The sequence below is a fragment of the Malaclemys terrapin genome, chromosome 9, assembly GCF_027887155.1.
Source record: "Malaclemys terrapin pileata isolate rMalTer1 chromosome 9, rMalTer1.hap1, whole genome shotgun sequence".
Taxonomy (NCBI): Eukaryota; Metazoa; Chordata; order Testudines; family Emydidae; genus Malaclemys; species Malaclemys terrapin.
In genome coordinates, this window is record NC_071513.1 from 87495505 (window position 1) to 87516305 (window position 20801).

The following is a 20801-nucleotide window of genomic DNA, read 5'->3' on the forward strand; positions in this document are numbered from 1 at the left end:
CAGCAGTCCCCACTCAGGTAAATATACACAAACATAGCAAATGACTCTCCTTGCCCAAAATATAGACTGTGCATTCAGCACATTTTCTGCATAAAAACATGACGTGTATGGAAGTGACCTATTTTTACTTGAACAAGGCTGCTAAATATCACACAAAGTTTCAGTGTAACATTTATGTAAAAACAGATTGTAAAGTGCTTTCCCATAAGACACTTATTTCCCTCAGATAGATTAATAAAGTAAAGCATAACCAAGAAACTTGAAAGAAAGATTTCACCCAATACCACATATTTTAAAACCCCATGTAATTGTTTTCATCTCTGTGATTAATTTGTTTGTGTTTTTTCTGCACTGAATGGAGCATAAGACTGAAAATGAAATAATCCACTTCTTCTCCTCCTCCCACTCCCCCACTAATAACATTACACTTTGCAAATGATGATAGATTGGCAGCATGACAGATTCATGCTGCTCTAGTAGCCATGAAATAGAAGGTCTGTTCTATTTAAAGGCTGAGAAGCTCATTTTGTGTCTGTGACACTTACCCAAAGACTGCTATGCATGCCACAGTATGTGGTCAGATTGTGCCATGGACTTTAATACATGGGAGCTGAACTTGCAATGACAAATCCATATTACTGTGACCTACTTTTAATCCAACATAAAGCACATGGCAATTTAGTGATCAGAAATCATTTAAAGTAGATGGCTTAGGGAGCTGCTTGAAGAGAACATTACTTTACAGCCTTGCCTTTGAACTGCAGCATATTATGAATGCATTAACTGAGTGTGCTGTTATAGCACCTAATCCTGCTCCTACTGAAATCAATGGCAAAACTCCTATTGACTTAATGCAATGGCATAGGATCAGGCCTGTAGTCAGTTCCTTGCATCTACAAATCTCTGTTTAAAAATCTCATTGCTATAAATATACTGTAATCATTATTTAGGCTCTCAATTTACTACACAAACATTATTATTAATGAGCTCTATTTGAACACTGCTGTACAGTTAGGGAACCATTTCACACTGTATATCCTGCAAAACTCTGGGCCTGATGCAGCTTCCACTGATGTCAAGTGCAAAATTCCCATTGACCTGAATGAGACCAGGTCAGTTCCTTCGAAGAAGTGGGCTGTAGTCCACGAAAGCTTATGCTCTAATAAATTTGTTAGTCTCTAAGGTGCCACAAGTACTCCTGTTCTTTTTGTACCTTTATTGTCACTCAATCTAAATAACAACACTTCAGGTCATTTACTTTGAGGCAAGGACTTTGTTTTCCTCTGTTTTTGAAAGCATTTAACATATTCTTGGCACTGCAACAATCTAAATAATCAAGATATTTAGCACTTATAATCAAAACTCTTTACAAAAGTTCAGGAGGAAACTGTCAAATGTACAAAGAATATTTAGGTTCCCAACTCTATTGACAATCAAAGATAGCTGGGCACATAAGGTCTGTGCCTTTGAAAATCCTCCCCCTAATTAACTAGGACACCCCTCTTTATTAGGAAAGTATTTTATTTTCTCCATTTAACCTGGAATACAGTCTAACAAATGTTATACCTAAAATTAAAAGAAAAGAAATAAACACACAATGTTAAAATACATATTTTTAAGTGCTGCAAAGCCAGTTGAAAGGCTACCACATTTTGGGCTGGAGAACACCCTGAACCCATCGAGATGAAATCCGAAGCAGTGGGAGATGTAATATATTGCTGTTATCACTCTTATATTTGCTATGTGAGAATCCAAAATGTTAGTATGTCTCAGGTTTCCTATACCTACATATACTAGGAATGTAAGGCTTCCAATAGAGATGGGTGCAAAACAGAACATTGCATTTAAACCCTGGAGATGTTTAGCTTTAGATCCAAACTTTACAGCTCTATTTATACTACACCAAAGCAAAACCACAGATTTGAACATACTAGAACTTTGCAAAGTTCATCTCTATACTCAGGGGTTGTCTATATGGTGGGGTAATGTGCACTGCGGGGGTGTGATTCCTAAAACACACAAACATGCAAACATGTTGTGCATTAACTGGTCTAGTGCATCCTGCTGGCACACACTAAATGTTTGTCAGCTGACTGGGAAAAGGGCAGTGTAGCCTAGTGGTCAGAAAGGGCAGTGTAGCCTAGTGATCAGGGTCAAAGACATAAACAGTTGCAAGGAGACAAAGCAAAGGTCAAACCAGAAGGCAGAAACCAGATACCGGGGATGAGGGTTGAGTTGGAATCCATAGCCAGGAGCCAGAACCCAGGGTCAAATCGGAAAGCAGGAACTGAAGCAAGCAGCGTATCAGGCAAGGAGGGGTTCAAGGCAGGCGCAGGACAGAGGAAAGGCAGGAGCAGCAGGAACCAGATATCACAGGAGAAGGCACAGCGGTGGGTATGAACACTGAGAAGCCAGCAAGCTGTAGCTGCTGCTGGTTTAAGAGTCAGCCTGCTGGCCTCTACAACCAATCAGGTGGCATGGCTAATCAGGCAGCCTGCTGCAGGCAAGCTGTACTGATGAGGCCGTCTGGAGACTAGCTCTGCTGCAGGCCCTGATTCTTGACAATGTTTCATTAGCGTGCTTTAATGCTGCACTATGCTAAAGCACAATAGGTAGGGGCCTACCAAATTCTGTGCTGCTGCTGGCGACGGCGCTGCCTTCAGAGCTGGGCAGCTGGAGAGTGGCAGCTGCTGGCCGGGAGCCCAGCTCTGAAGGCAGAGCCACCACCAGCAGCAGCACAGGAGTACGGATGACATTGTATGGTATTGCCACCCTTACTTCTGCGCTGCTGCTGGCAACAGTTGCCGCTTTCCGGCCACCCAGATCTGAAGTCAGTACAGAAGTAAGGGTGGCAATACCGTGACCCCCTAAAATAACCTTGTGACCCCACCCCCGTGCAATTCCCTTTTGGGGTAGGACTCCCAATTTGAGAAACGCTGGTCTCCCCCGTGAAATCTGTATAGTATAGGGTAAAAGCATACAAAAGACCAGATTTCATGGTCCGTGATGCGTTTTTCATGTCCGTGAATTTGGTAGGGCCCTAACAAGAGGGAACATTTAGTGTGCACCAGCATGGCCTACACTGATCAATTAATGTGCAACAGGTTAGTGCCCTTTAGAAATCACACCCCCATAATGCATAGTACCCCAATCGTGCAGACAAGCCCTCAGACTTTACAGGTTGGGCCCATTTCTACTTTTACAAAGATGATATGTAGGTACAAATTTTATATGTTAGCACTTAGAATGTTCACCTGCATTAGCCCCATCAGTGGTAACAACAAAGGAGGCGCTTATTCCTGATCTGGGTCTACAACAACAACTGAAGCATCTCTGCTTTGCTCCTGATACATCCCTTTTACACATCCAGCATATCCCATATAGTTCTTTGAATACTCTAATACACTGTGGATAGATTGCAGATGTGTTCGTAGCATACAAGACATTGTAAAATGTGGAATTACCATTGCTGCCCTATGAAGCCTGCTTGCACACCAGAACTAGTGTATAGGCAGGCTAGTCCAGTTAATACATCTTGCAGGATGGAGTCTGTCCATGTAAAGCACCACTCTGCCAAAAAATCTGACATGCATTGTCATATTTTCAACTGGCTTGTTTTCTGCACATGCCAAATTTAAAAAAGCATCCTGTTACATGAGCAAATCAAGGTACTGGATGCGCCGTTGCCCGAGCTACATTTATAAATATCCATCTGTGCATGCAAATAGGGAAATGGAAATGCTTTGAATACAAACAGGAGCACCCCCCGATCCCAGCCCAGCCCTCTGCCCTGACCCCTGAACCCCTCTTACACTCCAGCCCCCTGCATCCCCCCCACAACCCCATCCCTGACTCCTGCACCCTCCACACATACCCAGCCCCCCCACATCCTATGCCCTGACTCCTGCACCCCCTCACATGTCCCCAGCCCTCTGCCCTGACCCCTGCACCCCTCTTACACCCCAGCCCCCTGCATCCCCCCATGACCCCATCTGATTCCTGCACCCTCCACACATACCCAGCCCCCTCACACTCCATGCCCTGACTCCTGCACCCCCTTACATGCCCCCAGCCCTCTGCCCTGACCCCTGCACCCCAGCTCCCTGCATCCCTCCCACAAACCCATCCCTGACTCCTGCACCCTCCACACATACCCAGCCCCCCCACACCCCATGCCCTGACTCCTGCACTCCCCACACATACCCAGCCTCCCCACACCCCATGCCATGAGTCTTGCACTCCCCACACATACCCAGCCCCTCCACACCCCATGCGCTGACTCCTGCACCCCCTCACATGCTCCCAGCCCTCTGCCCTGACTCCTACACCCTCCACATATACCCAGCCCCGCCACACACCCCTGACCTGACTCCTGCACTCCCCACACATACCCAACCCCCCACACCTCCTGCCCTGACTCCTGCACTCCCCACACATACCCAGCCCCTCCACACCCCATGCCCTGAGTCTTGCACCCCTCACATCCCCACCCCCCACCCTGAGCACCAGGTTGGCAGCGGGCTGAGTGGGGCCAGTGGCTGGGACCCCAGCTGGCAAGGGGCTGGCAGCCAGAACCCCAGACCGGCAGCGGTCTGAGCGGGCCCGGCAGCCAGGACCCTGGCTGGCAGGAGCCAGCAGATGGAACCCAAAACCGCAGCGGGCTGAGCCGCTCGGCCCGCTGCTGGTCTGGGGTGCCGGCCCCGCTCAGCCTGCTGCCAATCTGGGGTTCTGGCTGCCGGCCCAGGGTTCTGGCTGCCGGCCCTTGCCAGCTAGGGTCCCAGACGCCGGCCCCGCTCAGCCCGCTGCCAACCTAGGGTTCTGGCTGCCAGCCCCTTGCCAGCCGGGGTTCCGGCCACAGGCCCCGCTCAGCCCGCTGCCAGCCTAGGTGAACGGAACCCCAGGCTGGCAGCGGGCAGAGATCATCATTTTAATTTTAAATTTAAATGAAGCTTCTTAAACATTTTGAAAACCTTGTTTACTTTACATACAACAGTAGTTTAGTTATATTATATATAGACTTATAGAGAGAGACCTTCTAAAAAACATTAAAATGTATTACCGGCACGCGAAACCTTAAATTAAAGTGAAGAAATGAACACTCGGCACACCACTTCTGAAAGGTTGCCGACCCCTGGTGTAACCAGACAATCACTATGCTCTTGAATGAGCTCACACAGAAAAATGATAAAAGACACAAACATCCTATCACCCATGGGCAATCATTTTTCAAAAAATGATCACTCTCTATCTGACTTCTCAGTCCTAATCCTCAGCGGAAACCTGAAAAACACCTTCAAAAGACAAACCTGAGAGCTTAAATTCATAACTTTGCTAAACACTAAAAATCAAGATTTTAATAAAGACACTGGATTTATAGCTTATTATAACAACCTGTAACCCCAACCCCATTTTTGTCCTATGACTGCAGATGTATGAATGGGCCACTTCACTTTGAATAGTCCCTTAGAATGTGTGTTAATTTACTTATGCTAAACCATCTGTTCTATCTTCGATTTAGTGTGACATATTGAGAGTACCTTTCCCAGACCTGAAGAGCTCTGCGTAGCTGGAAAGCTTGTCTCTTTTACCAACAGAAGTTGGTCCAATAAAAGATATTACCTAACCCATGTTGTCTCTCACTAGAGACTTTCATAGTCTTATAACTCAACAACAATTTTGTTTTTAGGCTTACATTTTGCATTTTGGTACTGTCTGTTAGTCAGAGCTTGGTCTAGCTACCAATAAAATTAATGTCATAACTCCCATTGATCTCAATAGCAGCAAGATCACAGTCCATTAGTGTTCAAATTGAGAAGGTTTTCTAAAGCGATTATACACACATTCCTCACCATTGCTGGTTGAAAAATGGGAGGGAAATTGAAAAAAGACTGAAAGTCTAGTGGGTGCTTTTGAGTGCTTATTATAATTAGAGCCTTAGATGTTTTCAGTGAAGGCTGCCTAGCTAGTAAAGAATAGGCATCACTTGCCCTGTTTACAGTCAGATACCATAGCATCTTTACATGGCAGATTTCTTTGACTATTATACCCATTAGAGAGACACAGTTAGTGACTTAATATTTTATTAGATCAACTTCTACTGGTGAGATAGACCTGAAGAAGGGCTCGAAAGCTTGTCTCTCTCACCAACAGCACTTGGGTCTAATAAAAAATATTACCTCACCCACTTGGTCTCTGTAATATCCTGGGACTGACACAGCTACAACACTATTATACCCATTTTAAGATATAACCAGGCTTTATGGGATACTGCAGACAAACATAGTAAAATTACATCAGAGAAAAATCCATGCTTTCTAATCTAGAAAAATGCGGGGATTGTGCGTATTTTTTAGTGATGTTGCCTGGAAGATTTTTAGGATGCCCATGCACAGCAGTCCTAATAACATGAGAGAAACATAGTGACAGGTTTTCCAAAGAGCTCAGGGACAACATTTTAAGTGATCTTCAACCATAACTAGGGCCAGATTTTCAAAAGAATTCAGCTCGCATCTAGGCACGAAAATAAGGATCAGATTTTTAGAAGTGTTCCCATTGTGACATGAGGCTGGGATTTCCAAGAGCTCAGCATGGTGTGTACCTAACCAGGATGAGACCTATTGTGGGGACAGATTACTCCACATCTGCTACTGCAGGGTTTTTACACCTTCCTTTGAAGCATCTGATGGTATTCACTATCAGAGGCGGGATACTTGTCTACATGGGTCTCAAATCTGGTCCAGTGTGGCAATTCCTATGTTCCTATGCAAATCGGGCCCTTAGGTCTCCAAAGAAAAGAATAAGAACCACTAGGTTAAAAAAATGGTTTCTTGGTGAGGATTTAGGAACATAGGGCTAGAAGAGACCTCTCCCCCCCCCCCCCCCCGGGACATCAAGTCCAGTCCCCCACTTTCACAGGCAACCCAGTCATATCATCCCTTTCATAAACTTGTCAAGGTCCATCTTAAAACTAGTTTGGTTGTTTGATTTACATGCTATACTACAAATATGCTGGCGTGGCTGTTTCGGTTTGTTTGTGTGTTCGTTTTAAACAGACCAAATAAATTAATACAAGTAAGTCCTGAATAGCTGAACCCCAATTATCCAAAATTCCTTATAGCAAATAATAATGAAGAACGTAGTTGGCAAAATTAAATAAAAAAACACTTGCACAGCCTACCAGGTAAACAATCTCACCTCGAGTACAATTACTTCCACAGTGGATTTGTTTCATTTTAAATTATTTATGTTCAAATACCATTAACTGATCCTGCAGTTCCTCAGCACATAAAATACCCACTAACTTCAGTGTAGCTACAAAACTCCTATTAAGGTGAAACTGGGAAAAACAAGAGAACAACTCTGTTCATAAATAAACTCTTATTGCCTACTCCATATCTGGGCACATATCAGGAACCTCAGGCAGAGTGATCCATATTCATGCCAAACTCCAATCCTTACAAACCAAATTCACTAGAGTGGATCTCTCTTTGGAAAGGGTGCTACATTATATGCTATACATATATAGTTAGGTGAGCAGGATTTTCCTGTGAAATTGGTGGAAGGACATGGGAGGATTTGTCCCTTAGTTACATTAAAATATTTCTTTAGAACTAACAGAATATGTGAAATGCTCTAAGAATATTTAAAGAACTTTACTACTAGGAAAAGAAGGAAAATTTAAAAAGTGAGGTGACAATTATTATCTTCAAAATGCAATGCATGATTCTGAACCGTTGTCATGTTTTATGTATCATTGTGCTCTGTTACTTTACAAATAATGTATTTATTATTAATTAATCATTATTATTAGTCTCTAAGGTGCCACAAGTACTCCTGTTCTTCTTTTTGCGGATACAGACTAACACGGCTGCTACTCTGAAACCTGTCATTATTATTATTATTATTTGGAGAACCCAACATCCTGATTCTGCAAATGGCTTCTTTGTAGTATCTAGGCATAATTTCACAGTTTACATTGGGACTATTAACATTCCCAGATATAGGCCTGATCCACTGAAGTCCTTGGCAGTTTATCCAACAGAACGATCTGCTGGGAACTCTGTGAGAGGACCCTTACAGGGCTTTCCTCCCCTTTGACCTTCCTCCCACCAATTTTCCCTGGGAAGGAATTATTTCAGTCTTTGTTTTGAAAGCCACCACAATAACCGCCAATTTGACAAAAAACCGGGGAACATGACCTACTACTCTCACCACAGCAAAAGGCAAGTAACCAACAAAATGTCATTCCTACAGTTGTCCTCCTGATGCAATCCATGCACAGACAAAAGATTAAATGGAGCTACTGACTCTTGCAGGGTGATAAATATCCCCCCCCCACACACACACACACAGTGTTTAATTAAATGAAAGTACAAAACATGTAAGAGAGAAAGAAAATGTTGAGCTCCTTAAAGGGTGCTACAAACGAAGATTAACCAATAAAAAAAACTATATAAAAACGAATTGACAGTGTCCCTTTAATTTCACAACTTCTGTAAAAAAATAAGGTACTAACAATACTAATACAGTATTTTCAAATATTTAAATAGCAGACATTATGTGATGAACTTGGCTAGCTAATAAACATCCTGATATTAGGCCTCAACCCCCAAAGGCTGGCTGAATTGCACCAATTTTAACTTTCCTAAAACCAATTCAGTTATTTCAGTACAAGTGTGTGTAAAGACTCATATTTCAGAATAAAAATGGCGAAAGTCAATTTGACTAATGCTGGTCTGTTGGTAAAAAAACAACATTTCCTAAACTGACTTTAGCCACTTTTTTGTTCACACAAAGGTTTATAGCAAAATAACTACATGAGTTTTAGGTAAGCAATTTAATTCAAGTGGTACAAGTTAGTATGCAGACCTGCCCTTTCTTCTTAAACAGGCAAAACTCCATTTGACTTCAGCTGGGCACACTCAACCCAAAACTGCATCACCGAAGTCAATGACTTCAATGGGAGCAGGATGACGCCCACTGTGGATATCCAGTATAAGGGTCTGTTCCAAAGCACACTGAGGTGAATAGGGTTATTTCCACTGACTTCAATTGGCTCTCAGTCAGGCCCTAGTTGCATAAGCCAGGGTGGAATAGCAGGGCTGTGTGTCACCACCTAAAAAAATCACATTTTCAGGGAAAATAAAATTATTTCCAGTCTTGCCTCAAACATACCTGAAACCAGAAGACAGAAAAGTGTCATTTTACTTCAAAGAGCTGATTTTCAGTGTGGAAAAGAAGTGAATTTGTGTATTCAGCAAATTCACAGTAAATCATATTTTTCCATGGGAAAAATCTGGTCATTTTCACTACAAAAATCTCATAGCTATAGGGAAGTGTCACTCAGGAACAAATTTGGGAATACTCACAAGAGGATTATTTTTATCGTTTTAACACTCTCAGAATGAAAATACGAAAATTCAGAGAGCTCTGATTGTTCCAACAATATAAGCAACTCCATGTTAGAAAAGTAGATGAGAACTTTGGACAAACTGCAATTCTTCAACATTTTCACACTTGTCAGGTGCTTGAAGGAAGCTGGACTTTGGCCATAAACCTCACGACAGCTAAGGAATGGAGACAACCAGTACACCTACACATAGAAGGCCACGTTTTGTACACCCTATTCATGCAAACAGTCCCACTTACATCAATGTGGCTACTTTCTTGAGCAAGCTCTAATTTACATATCACTCATGAGTTACTGCTTACATGCAGTAGAGCTTGAGAAACCTATGGTGTTCAGGAGGACATTTTGTAGTGAATGTTGTGTGCCACTGACTTAAATGTTTATAGCTAACAAATTAACAATATTTACCATTATTGTACATTTCTAGCTCAAAATTAAATGAACTGCAATCACAAAAGAAAGAAAGAAAGAAAGAAAACATATAATTTTTGTTCAAAGTGCTTTGACATAATCTTGAATTGAAAAGGCTGTGTTCTGGCAACCAACTCCATTGAAATCCTTCATAAACAACCCCTTTGAAATACCAAATATACTCGTTCATTAGCCTGTTCGTTTATGAGCCGACCCCCCAAAATGGATAGGTAAAAATAGCAAAAACTGTATGACCCTTTCATAAGCCAACCCTATATTTCAGGGATCGGAAAACTTTGGCTCCTGGCCCATCAGAGTAAGCCACTGGCGGGTCAGGACATTTTGTTTACCTGGAGCGCATTGCTCCAGGTAAACAAAATGACAATGTATTAGACATTCAGTTCAATGATTCCATAGAGCAGGGGTTGGCAACCTTTCAGAAGTGGTGTGCCAAGTCTACATTTATTCGCAGTAATTTAAGGTTTTGCGTGCCAGTAATACATTTTACATTTACAGGGGCCGGTGGATGGAACCCCAGATTGGCAGCAGGCTGAGCGAACCGGTGGCTGGGACCCCAGGCCGGCAGCGGGCTGAGCGGGGCTGGCAGCGGGGACACCAGGCTGGCAGCAGCGTGCTACAGTAAATCAGCTCACGTGCCACCTTTGGCATGCGTGCCATAGATTGCCGACCCCTGCCGTACAGTTTAAAATCATCAAATTTTGGTATAGACCCATTTATAAGTCCCCGCTCTTTGATGTGTCACTTTTTTACCAAAAATATTTGACTTATGAATGAGTATATACAGTATTCACCTAACTATAACACACATTTATTGGCTTACAAGGACAGACTTTTAGAGAAGAAATACTCTACTGAACTCAGATTTTGCATTAGGAGAAGAGTATTCATACCATTAGAAATAAACACCACCTGTTCTGTTGATGCAGTAGGAGAGACCTTTTATTTCCCAGGCCCAAACACTTCTTTTTAAGTGGGATTTTCTTTATAAGAATTGTATGAAAAGTCCTAGGAAATGGGGAGGAACCCTAACATTTAGTTATCTTCCCTTTCTAGCTATGCATTTATTATAAGCTATGACTGTGACTTACCTGGCCTTTTTTCCCTTTCACCTGTAGGAAGAATTTCAACATAGTGAATTAGTGAAGAAAAATAACCATATGATGAATGTTCTACCACAAGATTCTGAGCATCAGCACATACATTAACCTGATGTCAACTACTTGTCAATACAATACTGAATTAAGCTAAAAAAAAGTATTTTTATTTAAAATATTGTTCCATTAAACATCACTTATGTGAATATGGATAATTTTATTTTATTTCATTCCTTCCAAATACTATCAATTTTATGAATAATACTACTAATAATGATAAATAATCCCTATTAATTAGGTTCATTCAGATTGATGGATATGAATAGTCTCCCTTCACAGATCAGATATGACAGATCCACATTTGTTTTCTGAAGTGGATAGTAATTTTACCATCCACCCATCGACAGCTTATGACAATAAAATAAAATAAAATAAGAATAATCATATTACACATTGGATATCACAGTTAAATATTCAGAACACTTCCACAGATATTCATTCTCTCCCAACTGATTTCAAAGAGCTTATAATGCACAAGAAAATAAGTTTCCTACACAATAAAAAAAATAACTCAATATAAGCCAAAAAATTCTCTCTTTTAATACAAAATTCCATTCTTATAGAATAAATTTATTTCCACTGAATAAATAGATTCCCTCACCATTTGCAGGTGAAATTGCTATCTCTATTTAAGTCAAGATGCTTTTGCCTTTTTGTAGTTTAAATAAAATATAAACATTATTTATAATGATTGGCTTACACTTTGATATGATTTATGAACACTCAGGTTTTGCTTCCCCCCCCCCCAAATGTATACAGCACCAGTCACACCAGGGATTGTACTTTAACCTGACATATCATACTCCATGTTCTGCATGCTGCAGCATTATCAATGGAATTATAATGATTATCATCAGAAGAATCTGGCCTTGCACTTTGATGTTTATTTTTTGTAAATACCGGCATGCTTTTTTAATATCCATTAAAAACAGATTAGTGCTGAATGCAGTAATAATGAAACCAATATCAATACTAGAGGGATCTGGCAACTTGGAAGTTCATAACATTAACCAATAATATGGAGGTGATGCAAAGATTTACGGACTTTTGAAGCTGTCCCCTCACCCACCCCCGCCCCCGCATTATCTCTAAGGTCCAGAGGGCTAGTATTGATTCACAGAAAATGTTTTCTACTTCCCCCACATAGCTCTCAGAGACAGACTGAGAGCCTGTACTGTGCATACCTGCCAAACCTATAATTAGGGCCATCTGGGGAGAACATCCACCCTTTAACTCCATTGGACTACAATGTGCTGGGTTGAATAATTTTGTTACACAAGAGAAAGGGAAGCAGCTTTTCCTGACCAGGACAGCTGGCATGGATGTGGCACATCAGTCCATGCAAACATAGGCTCTCTTTCCTCACTCAATCCAAAAAGTTCCAACTTCTGAATGGACATTTAGTCCCATAACAAATGCCCAAAGGGACAAGAACATTAGATACAGGGGTTTCTTTTTTAATACAGTGGAAACATTTTTCAATTTACCTTGATAAACTGCCATGATTGTTGTTTTTATTAACACAAAATATATTTTTGATTTGATATTTCTATATAAAATTCATTATTTGAGATCTTTAGGACAGGGCCTCAGCGGCGTAACTGCACGGCTAAGGAGCTGACATTCACATTCCCATTTAATTTGTTCCCTAGCTTGATGTAAGGCATTAGTGACGTCTGGTGAATTACATTCAACGTAACGATTTCACGCTATTAAGGACAGACTCAGGAGTGCAAGCGGAAAGTACCGGACGGCCGGCACAACTCAGCTGCAGGCTTGCTGCGATCGCTGGAGTTCCGGCGCCATCTACTGGCCAAATTGGGTAACTCCCCCAACAAAGCTTTCCCTCGGCTTTTTCTGTGTGTCAATCCAGATCTACCAGGAACAAGATACCAGCTAGTACCTTAAAAGAAAAACCCGTTTTTCTTTGGTTTCGCTCAGATCTAAGTGGGTTGTAAACTGGGTGACGCGGCAAGTCTATTTTGCAGCATCATTTTAATGACACACATTTTGTAAAATCAGCCTAACCCCCCTAGTTGTTCTGATTGCAGCAAGGCAAGGGAGAGACCCAGCAAACGTCAGCTAGTGGGCCTGAGTTTCCCATATTGTTTCAGTCTTTTCCAAACGAGCGGAAAGAACATTCCAAGTGCAATTGTATCAAATATTCAAATGTACATCTAAGCCTTTCTCCAATCTCTACTCATTTCCATATATAATTGATGTGAATTTAAACACTGAAAAGTTGTAATACTAATGCCTTATTTTCTCCTAGGTTGTAGCAGAACACAGATTCTACTAGCAATATTAGTAGAAGAAATTGGGTTAATTCTGATGCTTATTTTTAAATAGAAGAAACTCTGACATAGTTACAGTGCAATGTGGAAGAAAAACAGGTTTCAAATCGGATTTTGTAAAGTCCTAAATGGTACTATGGCAGAAGTTGTACAGATTTTTTCCCTGTTAACATCACAGTGCACTGAACAGTGATTAATAAAATAGCTTTCAGGATTAAGGTGGGAGAAGTAATCATCGGTAGGGGGAGGGTAAGCTGAAATTTTAGGTTCAAGCTTTGTATCCTCTATATATCTATATGTATTGTTTTCAAAACGTTTTATTAGGAAAGCTATACCAGACGCATCACTGTACAATGAATGATTAAACATTACCTTTACAATTTATATTCACTTGAAATTACAGAATAAATATATGCACATTGTTGTTTGTATCTTTGTGTGTGAGAGAGAGAAAACATTAAAAGTGCTTCCTACAAAGCCGTTAGTGATAGGTACCCAGAATTTTTATTATTATTATTTTTTGTATATTTGTATGGGTTTGTTTTAATAAGAAAGTGCGGATGTCCTCCAAAAACTCATGGCGTCATGAAGTGTCATTGATCATCCCTAGGTGTGTGTGCGTGCGCCACGTGGTTACATCCAATGGGCTTCTTCGTTTCAGATGACTTCACACTGGATATGGAATCCCCCCCGCTCCAGGAGGAGAGGAGGGAAGAGCGAAAGGAACGGAAGGGGAGCCGATCGGAGAGGCTAGGGACCCGACTGGCGGCTGGAGTGGGGAGCTGTGTGGACGCGTCTACGTGTGTGTGCATGTGAAAGAGAGAGACAAGAGTGAGAGAACATTCGAACAAGACCCCCCGCCCCTCCCCCCTTGCAGTTTCCAGGCATGCAGCAAACTGCATTTGATTGTTTTAAATAAATGTACAGGATCTGTGCCATGATGGGCAAGAAGAAAGAAAGCCACAAAATGCCATCTCCCCCCTACCCCCAGGGGGGGAAAAAAAAGTAAAAAGTTTACTGCAACGGAAAAAAAAGAGACATAGAATTTACTTCGTTAGGATCAATACAAAGATCCCCGTAGTAATAATAATAATAATTAATAATAATATACCTTAGACATGGCACAGTCAAAGTCTCAGTTTCAGTATAAAAAATAATGATTAACATCTGCTGGCAAGTCTGCGAAGGCACTTCATTGATTAATGATCTGAGAACGGCCCTTCCTCCAAACACACACCTCTGGTGGGGGAGAGCACACAGCTGTATTCTCTATTCTCATGCGGTTGCACGGGGGCTGGAGAAGGGGGGCCGGGGGCGCTACTGGCGGGACGGGGGCGGGAAGGGAGAAAAGCTATCGGGTCAGAACCTATAGGTTGTCTTCTCCAGGACTTCGAGGTAATCCGGCTTGGTTTGGAGTTTGGCCCTTAACTCGAGGTATTCGCTTGGGGGGGTTTGGTCTGTGAAGCCCTTGCCAGCCGAGAAGAGAAGGGTTTCTTTCAGCCTGGCGTCCTGCTGGAGGTCCGGGTACTGCATGCCCGGCGGGTGGACGTGCAGTTCCTTTAACTTGGGCACCGTGCCGTAGAGGCAGTCCACGAAGCCCACCGTGCAGGGCAGCGGCGGCCGCTCTCTGTCTAGCCCGGCGCCGGCCGGCGGGAAGAGCAACACCCCGCCGTTCTTCTCGTGGGGGAAGCCGGGCGGCGCCAGCGCCAGCTCCCCCGCCAGCGCCAGCCCGCCGCCGCCGGCCGGGTGGTGGTGGTGCGGGTGGTTGGCGGCCACGATGGTGTTGAGCTGGGAGCTGGACACGGCCAGGCTCCACTCCTTCTCCTTCTCCAGCAAGGTCCTGTAGTGGGTGCTGTTCTCCTGGTGGCCGGGCTCGGCGAACGGCTCCCCCGCCCCGCCTCCCCCCAGGCGCTCGCCGGCCTCGCCGCCGCCCTCCTCCCCCCGCTCCGCCTCCTCCTCCCGCGGCTTGTAGATGGGGTTGTTGCACATGTGGGTCACCGGGTGGGGGATGTAGTCGTAGACGTGCCCCACGGGGTGGGCCTTCTCCGGCGAGGCGCCGCCGCCACCGCCGCCCGCCCCCCGGCTGCCCTCCTCGAAGAAGCGGTGGCACTGCATGTGGATGCCGCTCAGGTCCCCCGCCTCCGGCCGCTTGCTGCGGAAGGGCAGTTTCTTGCGCCGCCGGCGCAGCACGAAGGCGAAGAGCCCCGCGGCGATGAAGACGGCCGAGAAGAAGAGGACCAGCAGGCTGAGGATGAGCACGGAGAGCGGCACGGCGGCGGCGCCGGCCGGGGAGAGCTCGTAGGCCGAGGGACTGGTGGGGCTGGGCTTGCCCTCTGGCGGGGCGGGCGAGGCGGCCGCCGCGTGCAGCAGCTCCGGACACAGCGCCCCCAGCTCCACCGAGCGCACGTCCCGGCGGGTGAGGTTCTCCGGGCTGGCGCACAGCACGTCCCCCACCACGATGACCGAGCTGATGGTCTCGATCCATTGCTTGAGCGGCACCAGGTCGCAGGTGCAGTCCCAGGGGTTGAGCTTGAGGTCGATCTGCACGATGGCGTGGAGGTGCTCCAGCACCCCGGCCACAGGCAGGTAGAGGAAGTGGTTGTTCCTCAGGTTGAGCCTGGCCAGGGAGGTACCCGCAAAGGCATCGGTGGGCAGGGTCCGCAGCAGGTTGTCGTTGAGGAAGAGCAGCTTCAGGTTGGGCATGAGGCTGAAGGCTGCGGGCTGGATCTCCCTGATCAGGTTGTACTCGAAGTACAGGTAATGCAAGCTCTGCAAGCCCCTGAACATGCCCGGAGTCAGCCTCTCGATGTCATTGCCGTTCAGGTACAGGCTCTTCAGGTTAGGCAGGTTAATAAAAGCCCCGTCCTGCACGTAGGAGATACGGTTGTTCCCAAGGTGTAAGAGATCCAAGGAAGAAAAATTCCAGAAATCCGAGCGGTAGATTTTCTGTATCAAATTGCCGCTCAGGTACAACTTCTTGGCGTTCAAGGGCCTGGGCAGGAGCTCGGAGATGTTGTGAAATCCTCTCTCCTTGCAATTGACTGTCAGGCCCAAGTCGTTGATGTGCAAACTACAAGAGCACCCAGTAGGGCATATGATGGGGATTGGGGGCCTTGTCTGATAGGCAGCTATAGGAGGCTGGTTTGGCCCAGGATACAGGCCTCGGGATGTAGGGGGAGGTTTGGGCACTCTGGGCTGCTTGGTGGGTTTGGGCTGCTTATTGGATGTTTTGTACTCAACAGAGGAAGCAGTGAAATGGAAGGAGGATAGCATGGAGGAAGGCTTAGTAGGCCAGGCGTTCTCCTTGCTAGATGACAACTGAGGAATCCCCAGACTGGCCTCGACTTCGGAGTCAGACAGCATGGGGCAGAGTTTACTCCTTTTGATTTCCCTCAGGTCCTTACCATGGAAGTGGAAGGGGGTCTCACAGGTTATGTCTCCCACAAGGGCAGTGTAAGGTATGCGTTCCAGCCAACTTTTCAGCTGCACAATCTCACAGGTACAGTTCCAAGGGTTCTCCTCAAGCTGGATTTCCATCAGGCTCCTGCCAATATGGTCCAGCATCCCTCGATAGGAAAGGACTTTTAACCTGTTTCCCCGCAAGTCCAAATGAGTTAAGGACACAGATTTAAATAGGTTGGTGGGTAGCATGGGGATAAGGTTGTCATTTAAGATCAAAACTCTGAGTTTGCTCAGATTTCGAAATGCCCCACTTTCAATCCGTTTAATGACATTATAATCTGCCTGCAGATATTCCAGACTTTCCAAACCCAGGAAAGTGTCGTTTCTGAAAATGTCTAATTTATTCTCGTGCAGGTACAATCGCTTCAGAACTTTGAGCCCATTAAAAGCTCCTGTCTGAATGTCCTGCAGTGCATTGTTCCCAAGGTTAATAGACACAGCATTGTTCAAATGAAGAAAACTGTTAGTGTATAATTTCCTCATGGAATTCCTCTGCAGATAAAGTTTAAAAGGTCTTGACCACGACTCTGTTATCTGACTAATATTTATAAATCCTTTATTGTCGCAATGTATATGGAAAAGGCTCTCTTTTACTTCACAGTAACATGGATCAAAGCAGGGCTCGTCAATTTCCTCTGAGTCCTCTATCAAGGGAATTGGTGTAGTCCATGCTAGAGCAATTGTGCTTAGAAGAATTACCGACAACATCCTTCCTTTATGGAGAGTCTCTGCCGTGGAAGGTTTCATCATTTGTGGCTGATTACAAAACTGTAACAGAAATAAAAATGGAGAATTTTAGTATTTAGTCACGTCACTGTTCTTAATAAACTCCATTCTTGCTAGACTTTTATTAGGCTCCTGGAAAGTTCAGCAATTGTTGGGTAGACGTTCAAAACAAACTCTAGCAGTGCTTGATGTTCAAGGCTGGTTTCAGACTTAAGAGCTATAGAAATCTCTAATCATAAGATGCCATATTTTCCCTTCCCATATGATATTTAGTAAATGGCATCTATAATGAAAACAGCATGCACATACCATATAGCAAATGAACATATAGACTGAGCATATTGCATATATACATATTTTTCACCACATGACCATTGTTTAGAAAAACACTTATTTGCAGGCTTACCTCTGTGCACATCATAATCTACATTGATTGCAGGAGCAAATATCAGTGGATATCTTTCACCAGCATCATACTACATCCTTTATATATACACATGCACACACAAAAAACCCTCCCAAAGTTGCTAGATTGCAATGGTCCGATATCCAGTGCACCGGCTCAGTATATTCTATAGGTAAGTTTGCAGGAATGTGCAGGGTTTGTAAATGTCCCTGATCTAACAGTTTCCTTTAGAAATTCTCAGTGTCTTTAATAATGCTTAACAACCGTGATTTAAAATAAAACCTCCCCCTTCCAGACCCACTGATGGATTAATGCTACTGGTATATTATCAGATAAATACATACTACATATTAGTCATTTTAGCTGATTAAAGCATTTCGAGATGATTAATCTTTCTAAAGCACATGCCCATGCGATCATCAGATCTAAGGCGAAGTGACAGCTAAAGAAGCATTTCAGACTGAAATGCTCAGCCTGGTTTTTTTCCTATTAGAAAGGATTTTGCGCCCCCAGGACCAACCAAGAGACCCAGTTAAAAAGCTGAAAGTGGAAGAAAAATACCTTGACACCAGCTGATAAATTATCTATCCTACTGTCTACCTTTCAAAAAGAAGACACCATTCTTCTCCAATCAGAGGAAACAAATACTGTATTAATGAGATGCAGCTCCCCAAGATACAGTTTTCCCCTTCCTTTTGCCAGATATTTCAAATGTTTGGGGATAAATAAACGGTAATGATTATGATAATAATAATGGTGATGCAGCCCTTCTTGAGTCAGTGAAATATCGAATTGAAATTGTTCGCAGGGATCGTTGATTTTAGTCCTAATTTATCAATAAAAATGACCTTTTTCTTTGCCTTTCCAATGTACAGCTAGAGAACCCTCCCCCACCCCCCTTCCCCGCACAAACTTAAAATCGGAAAGACGCATTTAGGGAGAGAAATGGGAAAGGGATACAAATCCTTAGGATCAACTTGCAAATGAAACCCTCAGCTGTAGGAAAGGGGAGATGGGAGAAAAGAGAAATACCCTGTGCAATTAAAACCATGATCTAATTGGGAAGAAGGGAGAGGGAGAGAGAAAGGAGAGCTATATTGCAGTATCCGTCAGTCCTCTCTGTCTCTTTTGCAAAATAGCGACTTAAGTTCTTTCTGTTCTGCAAGGGCTGTAATAAAAATGATGGAGGGGGGGAGATTATGGGAGGGGGGAGGGGGTGTCTTTAAAGCTAGGCAGAAATAAGAAGATCCAGAACGCTTGTACTTACCGGTTTGCAGGAGAGATTTTAGCACGTCTAAAAATAAATAAATAAATACAATTTTTAAAAGCTCGAGTTTAAGGATTGCTGGTTTCACTCCGTCTCTTTCTGTCTCTCTCTCTCTCTACTCCTGCTGAGGCTGAGGCAAAAGGAAAAAAAAAAAAAAGGCAAGCAAGCCTGAAACGTGTTGGGAATGCAATGAGCTCCTCAATGAGCTTCTTTAGGATGCAGAGCTGCTGTTTGGCACACTCAATGGAGGAGGGAAGAGAAGGGGGCTGCTGCAGGCTCCCAGCTCTGGGGCTGCTGCTTTCTCTGGGCACCAGCAGCACATCGTTGGGAGGGAGAGGGAGGGAGGCTCAATCACAGCGGAGAATCTCGGGCTTCTCTCTCTTTCTCTCCGTGTGTGTGTGTGTGGTGTTGTTGCCCTGGATCAGGCTTTTCCACGTCATGAAAATGAGCTTCAAGAAGGGGAACAAATGAAGGGGGCGCGCTTGGCACCAGGTCGGGGGCGCGCATTTGGGAAGCCCTGACTGTACCGTTTTTTTTTCCAGGAGGGGGGAGGGGATGGTAAGGTGGGGTGGGGGAGGAGTGGGAAATAATCAGACTGGGGAGAGCCAAGAAGAACGAAGAAGGAAGGAGCAGCCTCCAGAAACGAGCCACAGTCCCCTCACCCCAACTCTCAAGGAAAAAGAACCCCCGCTTGCCAACTGCAAATTCCAGCAAGGCGCTCCTGCTGCGGGTAGATCATTGGGAGAAATGTATCTCTGGCCAGCTGCCCCCAGATAGGTTCCTCTCCGCGCACAGACACTGCTGCAAAGCCAATAGATTAGTTTATGCAGAGCCATAGGTAGCCGCTCTCCATCATCACACCTGGATGTCCCAACGTGAGAGCTCGGGAAGCCCCAGCCTGGGTGACTTGAACAAGGTGGTTCCTCTCTCCTGGCATTTCCTCGCTCTCTTTGATCCCTTTGCACCACGAGCGCCCCTTTTTTTTATTGTTGTGCTGCAGCTCGAGCCTTCAATCTTCTCCAGGATCCAACAGCCTCCTGTTCGCTTCCAGCTTTAAAAGGAGGCAAAGCAAATCTCTGGGAAGAGACCCGGAATCACTTGGGTAACAACGGCACATTTTGCATTCTGTCACCGAGCAAGGCATCAAAAGCGAAGAGGAGGATTTAACTCCTTAACTGCCGCACGATTTTTCGGTCTGGCTTTGGGTGTGTGTGGTGTGTGCCCGAGAAGAAACCCATGTCCGATGCTGACTGGATCCGGGAAGAGAATACAACCCAGCTGACATCTTTTCACGACAGAGGCAGCAAGAAGGTAATACAGTTTTGTTGAGAAACCGGGGCGAAGGAAAGTGACACTGTGTGGGCGGGAGTAGATTATTTGTTAGTGAAGAGCTGCTAGCCGGTAGCAGATCACTGGAGGGAGCGCCTTGCAGCTGAGACTCGAGAGTCTGTCCAAATTTACCCTTGGCTTAAATTTAGCTGCCAAGATCGGTTGTCAGGGCGAAGGTTTTTTTTAAGCAACAGAGGGGCGATTGGGTCAGTAATACACGTCTCAATCCCTGTCTGTGCATTTCAAAGCACAAATTCAGATTTTTTTCCCAGCGTTGGGCAACGTAGTTAGTGTAGGGAGATTCAATACACTCCGTACACTT

At 44.4% G+C, this 20801-nt stretch overlaps 1 protein-coding gene across 2 annotated transcripts; it reads right to left on the bottom strand.

The window, feature by feature from the left end:
• Positions 1-11068: 11068 nt before the first annotated feature.
• On the bottom strand, positions 11069-20185 carry SLITRK3 (SLIT and NTRK like family member 3). Of its 2 annotated transcripts, none has more exons than XM_054040722.1 (2): positions 20012-20185; positions 11069-17519 (listed from the first exon to the last, which is right to left on the bottom strand). In XM_054040722.1, the coding sequence occupies exon 2, from the start codon at positions 17499-17501 to the stop codon at positions 14649-14651; it is 2853 nt and encodes a 950-aa protein (XP_053896697.1). In that variant the 5' UTR covers positions 17502-17519; positions 20012-20185; the 3' UTR covers positions 11069-14648. The 2 variants fall into 2 exon arrangements, with proteins under 2 accessions (XP_053896697.1, XP_053896695.1); XM_054040720.1 differs by lacking the exon at positions 20012-20185 and adding an exon at positions 19151-19690.
• Between the last annotated feature and the right edge of the window lie 616 nt (positions 20186-20801).